The sequence below is a fragment of the Pteropus alecto genome, unplaced genomic scaffold (genome assembly GCF_000325575.1).
Source record: "Pteropus alecto unplaced genomic scaffold, ASM32557v1 scaffold11, whole genome shotgun sequence".
NCBI classification, from domain to species: Eukaryota; Metazoa; Chordata; class Mammalia; order Chiroptera; family Pteropodidae; genus Pteropus; species Pteropus alecto.
Window position 1 is genome coordinate 12,032,701 of NW_006431956.1, and position 17,559 is coordinate 12,050,259.

Below are 17,559 nucleotides of genomic sequence, written 5' to 3' on the forward strand. Positions count from 1 at the left end.
TTGATTAAATAGGGCAGGGTGGGATTATGGAGAGTTGAATGCCAGGGTGAATGAAGAAATTGGAATTATAGGCTAGTGGTCTTTCTACTAGAATAAACATCCTGGACTTAATTCTGGCAATTTACTGTTAAAAGAATTTAATTAATGGAAAAAAATTGCTCCTGTCAGCTTGTAATAATGGTAATATCTTATGTTTGAGAGCACCTAACAGTTTCTAAAGAACTCTTTAACTACTGTCTCATTTGATCTTTGGAACAACCTTGTGAAGTCGGCAGGACAACTACTATTATTGCTGTTGTTGTTTCTCCTGTTTTACCACAACTGAGATATAAAGTAGTAGAAATTAGGTCCCTTATGATGTGGTTCTCTTAAAATTGTTATTTAGAAGCATCGATTTAACAGTAATCAAAATCGTGTCATGACGTGTTTAAATTACAATAGAGTGTATGTAGCAAGATAGTTATTCTAGGATCCCCAGATCCAATCAGAATAGAAACTCAGAAAACACCTGTAAACTCATTGATCAAAGGTTTAGATTGTAAGATTTTTATTATAAATTGAAGGACATCCTGATAAATGACCTGTTGTATTATACAGTGACTTGCACAAAATGGAAATGTGTGTTAAGTGACTACTAAGGGTTGTAAGTTTTGGTTCATAGATTATGTTAAGCCTTTGATTAAGTTCTTTGCTACGTATATTCTTTTGATACCTTAACAAGTAGGCACCTAGTCCTTAGAGACATTGAAAATTAGTATAGTATTTGATAGAGTCGATATGCTGTTTTCCTATTTATCTCAACCACATTATGAGAGTTAATGATTTACCAAAGTGAAAAATTTATTGAGATAACATTGGTTAATAACTATGTAAATTTCAGGTTTTACAACTTTATAATACAACATCTGCATACTTCACTGTGTGCTCACTCCCAAAGAAAGTTATTATTTTTTTACTTTTTTCTTCACAAAAATCAATATCTTGTTTTCTTTGAGAAAAAGCTGATATTCATTAATAAATGATATGATAAGGAGTAGATGTTTTAACATTAACTTTTTTCCTTTGGGTATATTTTGTCTTTCAAAGTATATGGTTCTGTTTTTAACAACTTTAGTCTCTAGTTCTTTAATATAGTGCCATACTTTTCTAAGTGAAGACACTCGAAATCTCTTTCAGCGATGGAATTTAGTGGTGATAAATGCTGCAAAAGGAGATTCTGGAAAGGCATTCCTTTGGTTGTGATCCTATGTACTTATTCTTAAAGTCGTAAAGATTTCACGGAGAAGAGTATTAATATGAACAGATCACTTCAAGAGAAGTTTGTTCTGCTTTCTGCTGAAACATGAAGGTTATGAAAGTTTAACTGGAGCCCATATAACTATGAAAAGATTCTTGTTAAATATATCCATATTTATGTCATATCTCCTTAGGTTGGTAAAATGAAACTGAGAAGTCTTGCCCTAGTAAAATATTTAGTTAGGAATAGGCTGATTCTGTAAACAAATAAGAGAATCACAAAGATGCAAATATTAATCTAATAAACTCACAGGAGTAGAGTTACTAATACAATATTGTAGTTCAAGGAGTAGATAGTTATTGAGCGTAGTTTGAACCTATCTTAATGACTCAGGTTCATGATTTTATATATATCGATTATACTGGATGCTGTTAAGACCAGGGTATACCTTGGAATTTGCTTTCTTGGAAAATTCCCTGATTTTGTTTTGGTCTTTGATGAGTTGAAAATGCGGGCCTATAGACATGGTTATCTTTTTACAAAAATATTAGATCAAAGGCCAGAATAGCCATATTCCAACTCCCCCCCGCCCCCCGCCCTGTTGAGAAAGTTCTTTGGCTATTATGAGTGTCCTTTGATTATTTTTCAGCACCGTTCCAAACAGCTACCATTTCTCAATAATGTATCTTGTTAGTCTCTTTAGTAGCCCTCACTCCCTTTTTAAATCTCAATTGTATTGGGAAGCGTTAAGGTGGTAAATTCTCCCACCATGTCTCATTTTCACGTGTCATCTGGAAAAGACTTACACTGAAGTGGTCTAAATGTTTGATTTTTTAACAGCATCGAAGGTAAAATTCTTTTAACATTACAGTCATTGAAAGTGAACACTAGCTTTTTCTACCATGCTTTGTCTTTCTTATTATTTCAAGCTATTCAAATTGGGCCCATGATTAGACTCGACTTCTGAGGTACATATATGGGTAGATGTGTGAATGATGGTTGCCTGGAAGGCTCTGTTGTATACATGGTTCCTAGAGGTCACATTTTTGGCTAAGTAATATCCAGAGAATTCTCAGACATCCCTCTTGAAAAGAACTTGGCCAACAATGTTAGCCACGAGAGAATACCAGTTGTTTCCAGGATTAGCAGACCAGGTCCTGTGACTCACAGTGGCCTTAGTCCTGGTTTTATCAACTGTTTTTGCCTTTGCAATGTGATATAGAAACTTATTTCCCATTTTCTGAGCAGATTTTTGCTTTCGGCACTGTTTTATTGCCTCATGTCACCCTCTGCTTGTTCTTATTTGGATGGAATAAAAAAGAGTAATGGTTTATTCATTCCTTACCGTCATCAAAAATGAAAGGTTACAAGAAAGTAAGCTGAGTGTAGTTTAATGAATTTTATACTGTTCTATAAATATAAATCATAATGGTTTTCTGCTCAGAAATAAACTAAATAATTTTCATACTTAAATTGTAATTTCTAATTGACTACTGCATTCAGATGTTTTTGATAAACTGTTTACATCTAATGGATTATATAAAACACATTAGTTTATCATGTTGCCTAGCTGTAGTTTCTCTTAGTAGTGAATTCATTTTATTTTTAGATATTTGTCATGCAAATTTACTTATAAGCTGTTATGTCTTTTCCTCATTCTTGGTACACACATGCACACACATTCCCACACTATCCCATTAAGATTTGTGAGAATTCCCTCACGTTTGGTCCTCACCCCTCACGTCCCAATTACTGGCTTATAATTTCTGTGCCTGCAGTTCTGGTTGCCCTTCTCAGCTAGACTTTTAAGTGAATGTTTTCCTGTTTTTCTGGCCTGTTTTCTTTTTCTGTTCTTGAGTCACTGGCAACTTCTTTGCTGATTTCCTTTCTCCTCCCTCCCAACAGAAATTTCCATGCAGTATCGGCATGATGGAGCTTGTCCAACAACTAGTAAGTTGTCGAACTGGGTTGGTACCCAGGCTTTTTGACTCCTAATCTAGTGCTTTTTCTAGTATAATATGCCACCTCTGAACCTCTGAATTTTAATTTTACCAAAATGCAATTTGTTGTTAATTGAATTGATTTCTTTCTCCTACAAAGATACCTTACTTCAACTACTGCTTTGTCTTGTGTTCAGGATCCACATTACAGTCAAATTATGAACAAATTTTAATTATTGTTGGCCTTTTAATATGGTACTTCCATTATGGAATTGTGACTTCTGTTCCCTAATCAAGTAATATTTTCAGTATTTCAGTTTCCACTAATCTTAATGTTAATACAGATTTTCAATATTTGTGTATTGGCATTAGATACCTTTCTTGCTTAGACTGCTACATATTTTGAGACTGTTATACTGAATTCTAGGAAATGAGAATGTTTGATCTGGTTAGTTGATACAACGAGGTTTTTCTTCAAATAAATTTTGTTGAATGTGACCAAAGGTGGATTTACCTATGTAGAATTGCATCCTATACTCATTTTTTGCATGGAAGAGATTACATAGTTAGATTACTAAGTGTCTCTTGTAAAGTGATTTTAGTTATATGTTTATGACTAAGGAAGTTTGTCATCATTATGACAATATATCTAACATTTAAATTTAGTAGGTAATATATCGGCAAATGAAATACCCTATTTAGAAATTTATACCATGTAAAAAACGAGCCGAGCTTGCAGTTTTAATGAATCAAGTAATGATACATGATAGACTTATTGAGATTTTTATTGTACTGATTCAGTCTATGCCTGTGTATTTCTTTTGTGTGTTTGAAAATGATCTTAACCTGAAGTCCTTTTTTCCTTACTTAAAAGCTTTCTCAGAGTTGCTGAATGCAATACACAATGGTAAGTTTTATTAGAATCTTCTCTGGTGGTTCATTTATCACAAAGCTTGCCTTTTATAGAGAATCCCAATTGAAAGCTTGCATGTTCTATTGATGAGATGAAATCCAGCTCTGCAGTGAGGCAATTGTTCAGCACCTTAGTGAAAACTTTTGTAGACTGCCTACAGGAGGATAACAGGTCAATATAGTTCATCAGTTTGTCTTTTATTGTCTCTTTGTAAGGCAAAATGATAATAGTGTTGTTCTAACTTTATGAAAGTCTTTTCTCTTTTATGTTTTTGCAAGTGGTTTTTGTAGTTCTTTGAGCTCTCTCTTGCCAGCATTTAGTAATTGGTACCTACATCAGGAATTTGCTACTGCTTCCACAACTTGGAATGTGAATTTTGTTTTTATTATTTTAAATTAATGTATAGAATATTTTTATTATTTTACCCCTATATTCCATATAATGAATAAAAGGAAGATAGCCTTTTAAATTATGTCTAATTTGGGACCTAGTTTTCTTAAAAGGGAGTTGCATTTTCTATAGCATTGGGTTCTGAACTAAGGATATAAAGCAAATGCTGCTATCATTTTTCACTTCTTCAATATTATTACAATGAAAGTTATTTTTGCAAAAATATTCAAGAATTTCTTCAGTTTCTGAGAGCCTTCCTTAATCCTTTGATGTTCAAAAAAACTTTTTTGAACCTACTGTCATTTTTATTGATTTTCTTTTTCATTTTTAACTCACGTAACTCTTATTTATTTGACTGTATATTATTCCAAGCAGTTTTCCAACACAATTTCATTAACTTTATGAAATCTTGCATATTTTGCTAATGTAGTTTTATTTGCAGTCAGTTTGCATCATGTTTTGATCACGTCAGGTGTTTACAAATCTACAGCCAGCAAAATGGCATGATGAGCAGGCATAGACACTCATATTGATTTGAAGGTGGGAGTGGTTGGAACATGATTTTATAAATGGTCATTTTATTAATGAGTACATTTATTTATAACTTGCTTTCCTGTGTAACTTGGAACCGCAGAATCTTAGATAATGAATACTTGAGATAACAAGGAACTCTTGAACATTAGGTATTTAGAGGAAAAGGGTTTGGAAACATTCTTGAGAATAAACGTGTTACCCATTCTTTGGCAGGGAAGTATAAAAAGTGAAGAGGTTTAACATCTTTTTCTGTTTGCATAGATAAATTTAGACTTGCTGTTTGTTTTGGAATATTAGAATTTGGAGACATGCTGGAAGTTTGAAAAGAGTATACTTGGGGTAAAAAGAAAGTAGATATCATGGGAAGCAATTGTGACTGAACGCCCACATAAATCTTTTGCCATTATTAATTGACAAAGTACTGGGTTGTGTTAATTTAATTGGGTCACTTGTCATGTTTCTCTGGATGAATGAAATTAATGTCATGGAATTAATATAATAAACACAGGTTTTTAAATTTTTCAGTTTTGCGAGATCGTGTTTGAGAGAATTAGAAGTATAATCATATACTTGTGTATTCTTAGTCAGATATAAACAAAATAAGTAATGGACTTATATATTTTTTCTTAACTGGAAGTTTGTACCTTTTGACTCCCTTCATCTATTTTGCCCCTCCTGCACTATCCTTATCCCTCCACCCCCTACCCTCTGCCTGAGGCAACCACCAGTCTGTTTTCTGTATCCATGAGCTTGGGTTTTTTTTGGTTTTTTTTTTTTTTTTCAGTTTTTGTTTTTGAGATTTCACATATAAGTAAATGAGAACATACAGTATACATATTATTTTTCTGACTTAGCTCACATAGCATTAAGCCCTCAAGATCCATCCATATTATCGCAAATGGCAAGTTTTAGTTCATTTTTATGGCTGAGTGTGTGTGTGTGTGTGTGTGTGTGTGTGTGTTTTCTTTATCCATGCATCTATCAGTACGCACTAACATTGTTTTCATGTCTTGGCTGTTATAAATAATGCTAAATAAACATGGTCGCAGTCATCCCTTGGTATCCATAGGAGTTTGGTTCTAGGATCCCCTGAGAAAATCAGAATTTGTGGATGCTCCAGTCCCTAATGTAAAATGGCATAATATTTGTATATAATTTATAGACATCTCCCATATACATTAAGTTATCTCTAGATTACTTATAATACCTAATACAATGTAAATGCCATATAAATAATTGTATTGGTTAGGGAATAATGATAAGGAAAAAAAGCCTGTACATGTTTAGCAACAACGTAACCTTTTCCCCCCAATATTCTCTGTAGTTGGTTGAACCTGCAGGTTTGTGCAAAACCCAGGGATACAGAGGATGGACTGTCTTTTAGTGTTTTTGTTTCCTTCAGATAAATTCCCAGAAGTGGAATAGCTGGATTATATGGTAGTTCTAGTTTTAATTTTTTGAGGAATCTCCAAACTGTTTTTCATAGTGATTGGACCAATTCACATTACCACCAGCAGTGCACAAGGTTTCCCTTTTCTCCACATCCTCGCCAACACATGTTATTTCTTCTCTCTTTTTGACGATAACTCTTTTAACAGATGTGAGATGATTATCTCGTGGTTTTAATTAGCATTTATTTCCTTGATGATTAGTGATGTTGAGCATCTTTTCGTGTATTTGTTAGACAACTGTATGTCTTCTTTGGAAAAATGTCTGTTCAGATTCATTTTTTTAATCAGATTTTTTTGTTGTTCATTTGTTTTTGCTCTTTATATATTTTGGCTATTAACCCCTTATCATTATTAGATATATATTACAATTATTTACTCCCACTTGTTTATTTTTGCTTTTGGTGTCAGATCTAAGAAAATCATTGCCATGACCATGTCAAGGAGCTTACTGTGTTTTCTTCTAGTGGTTTTATGATTTCAGGTATTACTTCAAGTCTTTAATCCATTTTGAGTTAATTTTTGTGAATGGCGTAAGATAGTGGTTCAGTTTCATTCTTTGCATGTTGCTGTCCAGTTTTCCCAGCACCATTTATTGAAGAGATGGCCCTTTCTTTCTCTCTTGTCATATATTCTTGGCTCCTTTGTCATAAATTAGTTGACCATATATGCATGGGTTTCTTTCTGGGCTCTCTCTTGTGTCCCTTTAGTCCATGGGTCTGTTTTGATGACTCTAGCTTTGTAGTATAGTTTGAAATCAGGGAGTGTGGTGCCTCAGCTTTTTTTTCCCCCCTCAAGATTGCTTTGGCCATTTGGGATCTTTTGTGGTTCCATACAAATTTTAGGATTGTTTGTTCTATTTCTGTGAAAAATGCCATTGGACTTTTGATAGGGATTGCATTGAATCTGTCAATTGCTTTGAGTAGTATGGACATTCTAACTATTAACTTTTTAAATCCATGAGCATGGACCGTCTTTTCATTTATTTGTGTCTTCAGATTTTTTCATTAATGCTTATAATTTTCAGTGTACAGATTTTTTCACCTCCATGGTTAAATTTATTTCTAAGCCTTTTATTTTTTTCATGCATTTGTAAATGGGATTGTTTTCTTAAATTCTCATTATGATAGTTCATTATAAGAGTAAAGAAATGCGACAGATTTTTGTATATTGATTTTGTTTTCTGCATCTTTACTGACTTTGTTTATTCTAATAGTTTTTTGTTGGAGTCTTTAGAGTTTTCTGTATTTGCAAATAGCAACAGTTTTAGTTCTTTCTTTCCAATTTATTTGCCTTTTTAAAATTCTTCTTGCCTAAAAGCTCTGGACTATATTTTTAATTGCAAAGATAAGTGTAGGATTGGCACTTAATGAAGTGATATTTAGGCTGAGAGATTGATGGAGAGTTGTTTGGACTTAGTTGGAAAAATCCATATGTTTGTGTTTTCCCTTTTTTTCCAAGTGTTAACTTTTAAAAAAATTTGGTAAAGTACACATAACATAAAATTGATCATTTTAACCATTTTTAAGTGTATAGTTCAGTAGCGTTAAGTATATTCACAACTAAAATGTACAACTAATCTTCACAACTTTTTCATTCTGTAAAACTGATACTCTAATATTAAACCACAGCTCCGCCATTTCCTCCTCCCCCAGCCCCTGGCAACCACTATTCTACTTTGTTTTTATGAATTTGACTCTCTAGATACCTCATGTGAGTGGAATCATGCAGTATTTGTCTTTTCGTGACTGGCTTATTAGCGTAAAGTCCTCAAGGTTCACCTATATGTTACAGCATGTTTCAGATTTTCCTTCCTTTTATGGATGAATAATATCCCACTGTATGCATATATCATCATTTTATCTGTTGAAAGATACTTGGTTTTTTCCAACTTATGGCTATTGTGAATAAGCTGCTGTAAATATGATAATGCAGGTAAATATCTGTTGGTGTCTCCATTTTACCCAGAAGTGCAATTGCTGGATCATATGGTAGTTTTATTTTTAATTTTGAGGATGTACCATACATATCTCCAAAGTGGCTGCACTGGTTTACATTCCCAACCACAGTGCGCAAGGGTTCCTGTTTCTCCACATCATTGCCAACACTTACAATTTTTTGAGTTTTTGATAGTAACCATCCTAACAGGTATGAGGTGTCAAATGTTAGCTTTACATTCTTTTCGTCATTATGTTGGGCATCAAGCAGTAAAAAACTTAAGTCGTGTCACTGGGGGTGGAAGGAAAAAGATGAATTGACGTTTCATCTTACTCTCCTTTGTTTTCTATGTTCCCTGTAACAAATTATCACAAACTTAATACAAATATATTCCCTTACAGTTCTAGAGAAGTCTGATATGGACTTCACTTGGTTAAAACGAAGGTTTGGTACGCTTTGTTCCTTTTAAGGTTCTAGGGGTGAATCTGTTTCCTTGCCTTTTCTTGCTTCTAGAGGCTGCTGGCTTTTTTTGCCTTGTGGCCCCATCCTCTTCAAAGCCAGTAATGTTGAGTTGTTTCTCTCAAGCTTTCATCTATCTGGTTCGCAGATTCAAAGTTTATGCGGAGTCTGATGATTAGATTGGGCCCACCCAGGCAATCCAGGATAACCTCTCCATCTCAGGGTCCTTATCTTAAACTCTTTTGTGTAGTCTCTTTTGCCATTTAACATAGTATATTCATAGGTTCTGAGCATTAAGGTATAGATGTTTTTTTGTGTGTGTGAGTGTGTAGAGGCATTATTCTGCCTACTATATCTGCTTTACTTTAAGAAGTTATTACTTAAATCAATTCCAGGGTTAGGTTTTATTAGCAAACACATTTATTGAATGATTTTGTTAACCTTTTTGTTAACTCTTCTCCCTGAAATTACTATTGACCAGTTCTTGTTGCCAGTTCCAGGAGACAGATTTTTATCGTACTTGATTTTATTGCAGAGAAATTATTGGTCACTCTGTGTTTCGAAGCTTTTTGAAAATGTACTACATTTTCCTTTTTTCAATTTATAAAAATTTTAAAAAGTACAGAGACTAATACAGGCATTGTGAATTCATTACAGATTTAACACCTGTTAATATTTTGCCATATATTCATAGATCCTTTTCCAACTTTTACTACAAAATATTTGATAAATTAAAAGCAATATGTAGAAGTTATATAACACACACAAATAAAATGAACACTCAGGAACCCTACTATCAGTTTAAGAACCAGAATATTACCAGCACTATTGAATCTAGCACATGCTCTTCGCCATTGCCTTCTCCATTGTTAACTACTATCTTGAATTTTAAATTTATTATTCCTTTGCTTTAGTTAGTTGTTTTGCATGGATATATGTATAAAATAACACCCCTTATCCATTTTCATATTTATTTCATTTCTCAAGTAAATGATTCTCATTCTGATACTCTAATATCTCATTATCTCTTCGCACTGCCCCCCAATTTTTAATGAGATAAAATTCACTTAACAGTTGGTAATAGTTAAAATTACCATTTTAACTATTTAAAAGTATACAGTTCAGAGGTTTTTAAAATTATATTCACAGTGTTGTACAGTTTTCACTGTTGTCTAATTCCAGAAACATTTTCATCAACCCCAAAAGAAAATACGTAATCCCAATCCCTCCTCCCCGTTCACGCCACCCGCTGGCAACCACTAATCTACTTTCTGTTTCTGTGGATTTGCCTATTTTAGACATTTCACGTAGAGGGATTATACAATATGTGGCCTTTTTCGTCTGTTTTCTTTTACTTAGTATAAAGTTTTCCATGTTTAAACATAAGATTTATCCATTTTGTAGCATCTATCAGTACTTCGTTCTTTTTTTCTGGCTGAATAATATACATTGTATGGATATACCACATTTTGTTTATCCATTCATTAGTTAATGGACATTTGGGTTTCACTTCTTGGCTAGTATGAATGATGCCACTGTGAATATTCATGTACAAGTTTTTGTGTGAACATATGTTTTTATTTGTCTTGGGTATATACGTAGAAGTAAAGTTGCTGGATCATATCATAACTTTATATTTAACTTTTTGAGGAACTGCCAAACTGTTTTCTACAGAGGCTACACTTATTACATTCCCATTAGCAATATGTAAGGGTTCCAGCTTCTCCATATCCTCAAGACTTGTTATTTTCTATTCCAAGTGGATGTAAAGTGGTGTCTTGTGGTTTTGATTTGCATTTCTAATATTAGCATCTTTTCATGTTTTTATTGACCATTTGTGTATATCTTCTTTGGAGAAATACCCGTTTGTATCTTCTTGAGTCAGTTTTCATAGTGTGTATGTTTCTAAGAATTTCCCCATTTCATCTGTATTTTTTAATTTATTGGTATATGTAATTATTTATAGTATTCTATTTGTAATTCTTTTTATTTTGTTAAGCTGGGTAGTAAGATTGCCTTGCATTCCTGATTTTGGTGATTTGGGTCTTCTTTACTTCACCCATCTAGCTGAAAATTTGTCAATTTTGCTCACCTTTTAAATCAGTTTTTGATTTCATTCATTTTCTGTTGTTTTCCTGTTCTTTATTGCATTTCTGCTCTGTTTATTATCTCCTTCTGCTTGCTTTGGCTTTATTTTATCTGTTTTTCTAGTTTCTTAAAGCGGAAGGTTAGATTACTGATTTTAGATTTTTATTTTATCTTTTTTTTCTTAAGGTGGAAGGTTAGATTATTGATTTTAGAGCTTTTTGTTTGCAAGTAGGCCCTTACAGCTATAAATTTCTTTCTGAGAGTATGTCAGTATTTTTTATGATTCTTTTCCCCAGTATTCTTTGTTTTATTCCCTGTATCCTCTCCTCTAGTTTTTTTCTTCTCATCATGCATATTCCCTTGGAAAATATCTGTGCCTGCAGATTCAACTATCATCTGTTTATACTCATTAGATTCTCAAATCCATGCCTCCAATGTAGAATTTTCTCTTGAGTTCCAGACTCATTTCCAACAACCTAATAAACCTCAGTCAGTTCTTACAGTCCTACTGTAAGCCTACTTTTCTTGTGTTCTTTATTGGCGTACAGTACTTAGCCACCCAAACCAGAGTTATGCAAGGGAGTTAAACTAAGCTCTCCCCTCTAATTTTCTTGGTCATCATTTGTTTTTAAAAAGGTTTCCCTTTTATTCATTTAACTTGTCTTTTCCTTTATGTTTCAAACACTGCCTCTCCTTGGCTAATCCTACACAATTTGTCATGTGAACTCTTTCAGCAACCTCCTAACCTTCGTTCCATTATCCACTTCATTCTCTAGGTGCTGCCGGAATTGATGGTCTATTTAAAATTACAAATTAGACCATGTCACTGTCTTACTTAAATCCTTTAAGCATTTTCTGGTATGTATGGGATAAAATTCATATTCCTTAGCATATGGACTTTTTTATAATTTGACATTTACCTGACTGTCCACTGTCCAGTCTCATCTCTTCTCTCCAGCTGTATGCTGCATCAGAATAATCTACTTGTACTTTCCTGGTGTACTCTTTGCAAAATCTACGCTTTAGATTTTGGTTGTGTCTGCTGTTATGGCCTTCCACCTTTCTTCAGTGAGAGTAGAATTTGAATCTAAGCATATGTTTATCTCTTGCAAAATATTTTCTGATACTTTTTAATAGAATTATTACTTTTTTTATAATACTTCTAGGTTCTTGTACTTTCTATTGCCTTTTTCATTCTACCTTTATTGCTCTTCCAGACAGTTGTTTTTGTTTCTGTGATCTATATCTTAGTCATATTTGTCTCACATTTGTGAAACTTTGAAAAAAAATTTCTTCCACTAGTTGAGACTCTGAAAAATTGAAAACTGAATTATTTTAATTATTTACTCTGTATCATCTGATCCATTTCAAAATGTTATACAGAACTTTATAAAATTAAAATTTATTAGTTCATTGAGGCATTTTGAAATACTTAAAAGGACCAAGGAAATATTATATATTAATAGTTGTAGACATTGAGTTTTGAGCATATATCTTGATTTGGTGTTTCTCAGAAGGATCTTCGGACTTAATGTTGGTTGTTCTTTTGGCTGTATGTGAAATACTCTATAAACTTTTGAAATTGGTGTTTTCTGATAAGGAAATAAGAATATCATCAATACAGAGAAAAATATTTTTAGTAAAACACCTCACCAACCAATCTAAAAGAGCAAATTAGGCTTGGTGGGATGAATTCTATGTGACCAGAGAAATTTAGGAAACTCAAGAAATATTATTAAAATTATTGTCCCAACAATGGAAAAAGAAAACAGAATAAGTATGAGAAAGATATAATATAGAAATCTTTCAATCAATTTTGGAAACTTTTAAGGTAATTTGGAAAGGCAGAATAGTCGTTTAAATATTTTAAAGAACAATATCTGGAGGGTCAACTTTAATAAGTAGATAACCATGAAGTGAAATGCTTTGCATTTTATAATGTTTGGTTTTATAGTGGTGCCTTGGAACTAGCCAGCTTGACTAAGAGAATATAGATTTCATGATATTACTAAACTCTGTGTAACTTTCTATTTTGTTTAGTAGGTATATATTTCATATTATAAGGATGAGACAAGTAATATGCATGCTGGGATTATAGTTTAGGTTTTTCATGGTCCACTTGAAAATAGCATATCATCAACATGGTTTTCATTGTCCTATTTCAGGTATGATTTTGTTCTAGTACTTTCTGGGTTTAATAATCTATTGACAAGTTTTTTTTCTCACTAGACTATAAACTCATTTAGGGTAGAGATGGCGTTTTACTCCTCTTTATTTCATTGGTATTTATCTCATCAGTTTGATGCTCTGTAAATGTTGAACGGATAAATCGTTGTCAGTTGCTACACAGTCCTTGAATAGGTTTCATATATTCTTGGTAATATGTTCATTTCCTTCGAGAATTAAACTTTGCATTAGGCAGTCTTGTTTCTGCCAGTCGTAACTTGATTCTTTGCAGTAATGCAGTTGCTTCATTTGTTTGTCTTGGCAATTTTCCCTTTTAATATAATTTTGAAATAGTAGATTAAAGTAGCTAAAGAGCTTAGATCTATTTTCACAGCAGCATATTATTACTAATTGATTTCTGTGTCCCATTTACTATGCTTTTAAATTCCTTTTAATTATGGTGCTTAGAGTTTGTCACGACCACGCTCATTAAACAAATCTCATCTGATAGAAGAAGCAAAGTAATGCCAACCAATTATTCATAGATATCTGCTATAGAATTGAGACTAAATGTGAGTGCTAATCGATTTTCGGGTGGAGATTCTTTGTTAAGAATGGGATCCTACTCAGGATTTTTGGAATAGTTTGTAGGAAAGTAGATCTAGGTTCTTTACATGTGTCCCCTTTTTGTTTTAGGGAAGCATTAAGAAGGTAGGGATCTAAGAACAGAGATGGATAATATACAAGCATAACAGTTGCAGTCTATCTGTTAATCATTTGAAATTGATTAAGTGTTATGAGATATTACTGGTAGGAGAAGTTGTCATGACATTGTGGAGATTGAGAACCATTGATGTAGGTCATTCTAGATCTAATTTCTTTTTTATCACAATAGACTTGTTTTTCCTTCTTAATCCGATTAGTTGATGTGTTCTTTATTTTTATATAATAAATTGTTACCTCTCAGGATACAACAGATGCTACTCTTCGTTCCATTTGTTTGTTCCTGTGTAAGAAGGAATTTGACTAATACTGTGCAGCCTTGCTAAGTAGTAAAAGACGTACACTATAGATAAGGACAGTAAGACTTTTTCCATTTCAAAGCATGCAGGCTACTTTGTCTCTTGAATCACTGTAAGTTTCTAGAAGGAAGATAGACTTCAAAGACTCTTGAGTGATAAACGTAGGATTATTACCATCTGGATAGTGAGGCAGATACTGGGGAGAAAAATGCGTGTTAACTACTACAAAGCAAAATGAATTTATAAGGTTCTCATTGAAACTGCAGCAAAACCTGAAAAGTTCCTGTTGAGTGAAGGAATTATGTAAATGAAAATGAATGTGTAAGAATGACTTTTAAGTTAATTAAATGATAATGCCATTAATAATCTAGAGTGCTATCTTTTTAATTTTAGTGAAAACAAATTTGTAATGACTTTTAAAATTTCCATAAGTTTTTGTTTTGGAACCTTAACCTTACTGATTTTTTTCTCCCACTTGTCTATCATGGTGGTTTTTAGGGATTGGTTATTAAAAATCCAAAATTAAAGTGTGTCTTTTCTTTAGACAGAGATGACAGTTCTGCACTAACAAAGCAGGAACTTAAATTCATAGGTATGTACCAAACTCAAGCATGGTTCTAAAGGTAAAGCAATGTTAGAGATCCGTAGTCACAAAAATGATAACTGAAAGAAATTCTCCATAATCTTGGATGGTTGGTGGGATGAACTATGTTATCATGTTCTCACTGCTGTGCTTGTTTGGATTTGTCATATTGCTTAAGATATGGTAGGGTGGTTTTAGGATCCCCGGGTCTAAATGTCTAAGTTTTAATTTTTAATACCACTTTCTACATTTATGACCCTTCTTTCTTACTGAGGGAAAGAAGAATTTGACACCATATCCTATGATTTATAATAATTCTTTAATTCTGTAATTAAAAGCTCTTAAATACTTCTGGATCAGTTGAGAGTGAGCATGTGTATTCTGAATTCACTACTCTTAAACAATTAATAAATGCATCTACTCTACCCCCTGCCCTCCTCTAAAAATCTGTTTCACATATTTATAAAACTAATCTTGCATAATATGAGTATCTGCAATATAGAACTTCCCAAGAGTGTCTTAACTGTTTTCATTTGACAAGTATACATTAAATTCTTTCTATATCTGAGATCTTGGTTAGTTGCTTTGGGTAAATAAGTATATCATACTGCAAATGGATCCCACTTTTAAGGGAACATAAAAGCTAAAAGAAAGAGAAATATGTATATAAATAAAAATTTCAAGATATGTAGTTAGAACTTCTCTAATGATCTACAGTACAATAAGAGTTTAAGGTCAGGGAAAATTACTTTGAACTGAGAGAATTAGATGTCCAAGAAATATAACATTTTACCTAATGCTTGTAAAGAGAGTATAGAATTTAGCTATTTGAAGATAGAAATCAGAGCCAGGCTCCCAACCCCAGGAATACAAATAACACCAACAGTGGCACATAAATGAGAATACACAGGGTGTGTAAAGTGATGGTGACGCTGATATTTGATGTGAAATATATGAGGAGTGACAGCCTTAGATATTAGGCCAAGGAGTTGAAAGTTGTTGGTGTTCAAGTTCGGAAAAAAGATGAAACCCAGGTTCATCTGGTTATAGCATAATAAAATTGAACGGAGCTAATGTTTGAGCAGGGAAACCAATTAGATTTTTGTACAATCTAGCCAAATAATATCATGGGCCCAATTGAGGGTAATGGAACTCAGATTGTTGGGACATATATTATGCAGGAAGACCTGGTAGTAATTGTCGATGAACTGAATGGTAGTAGCTGAGAGAGGATGGCCGTTCATTTACCAACAAGATATTTAAGTAGAAGTGTTTAGTGTGAAAATGAATAGATAAGATTAGAGTTTGGACATGAAGGAAAATTGAAAGTAGTCCATATAGGAATAAATCACTGAAACTCTGAGAATGATCATGGCTTAGAAATGTTGATAGAGAGGGCAAAGAGATCGGATCCAGTTTATTTTATGATAGGAAAGGCTTAGTAGGTGGAAAAGAAGACTCTAGAAAGGTAAAGGATTAAGATGGAAGAGAGGAATATGTGACGGACCAAAGAATCTGGACAGATGGAAAGCAGTCAAGTGAACAAGTAGAAAAAGTCAGCCTGAAGGAAGACAGAGGTAATAGCTGTGGAAACATTCAATGGAAAAAGAAAAAACAAAAACAAAACCTTAATTTAAAAAAATCTTCATATTTTTGGATTAATGAATGTTTAAATTAGAAATTTTAAAAATAGGTTTCCCCCCTCCACAGAGATTATTGTTTTCAGGTACGTGTAGTGGCTTGGATGTGTTTACAAAAGTGTTGTCAGTTTAGTATAGTTCAGACTAGTATTTTAATGATTATATAGAATAAATAGTAATGATACCTATATATGTAAAATTGTGTTTTTCTTTTGTAATGTCACAGTCCCCAGAGACTCCTTTCCTCTTGTATTCTTTGGTAGGAGTGTATCTGTCTGTTTCTCATCCTATTCTTAACTAAATGTGTCAACGAGTGGCACCTTCTAAATCTTTTTCTCTAATTAATTAATTTGAATCTTCCTAACATGACTTTTATATCTAATTTCATTATTATTTTCAGAATTCATTTTTCTTCCTCATGACTATGGATTGTTGGTTCAGATCATTATAATCTCTTTCACAGATTATTATATTAGCCTTCTTTTGGTTTTGCCCATTATACCTAGAGTTGAACAGGTGGGCTGACTCAAGCCAATATCTCAGAAGTGATGGTAGAGAAGAATGTAATTTAGTCATTTGTGATAAAAACATAACTGTCAAGAATACCAAATGTTGCTTGTCTTCCTTAAAGTAATCTTGGGAAAACAAATTATAACTGGGAAGTTGCATGCTTAGTGAATCTGACCTCAGAGTACACACGCTAAGTTAGATCGTGTTTAAAGATTATCATCTTCTTGATATTTTTCCTTCTCTATAATGCAGTTGATTGCTTTGCACCTTACTTTCACATTATTTCCTAGTCATGTGTTAACAGGAATTATGTCCCAGTTACCTTGATTAAACCTGGAGTTATAGACTATGTTTTATGGTGAGCTGTTCCTATAAATGGCTGTTTCACACTCAGAGGGCCATTTTGTTTTAGAGATTCTGGAGATATATGCTTATTCCTGACAAAGTAATATATTTATATAATAATAGCTAGGTATATGAATTTATGCTTCTCAGACTTTTCTCCATCAAATTTGTAATATTAGGAGCAAATAATATTTTCATTCAAAAGGTATATTAGAAGGCTTATATTGAAAGTTGTTTCTGGCTATGTCAGGATTTAAGAAACCAAAAATCTTTATTTAATCCATGTTGGCAATAATAGAAAATCTGATTTTATACCCTCAAGGAATTGTAGAGAGAAAAGAAATTA

General features: G+C 33.0%; 1 protein-coding gene across 1 annotated transcript in view; it reads left to right on the forward strand.

Moving 5' to 3' along the window:
* MLLT10 (MLLT10, histone lysine methyltransferase DOT1L cofactor) overlaps positions 1-17,559 on the forward strand; it is a 188,669-nt gene that overhangs the window by 132,970 nt on the left and 38,140 nt on the right. Inside the window, 2 exon segments of the mRNA XM_025043458.1 lie at positions 3,143-3,187; positions 4,052-4,084. Coding sequence (XP_024899226.1) covers positions 3,143-3,187; positions 4,052-4,084 — 78 coding nt within the window.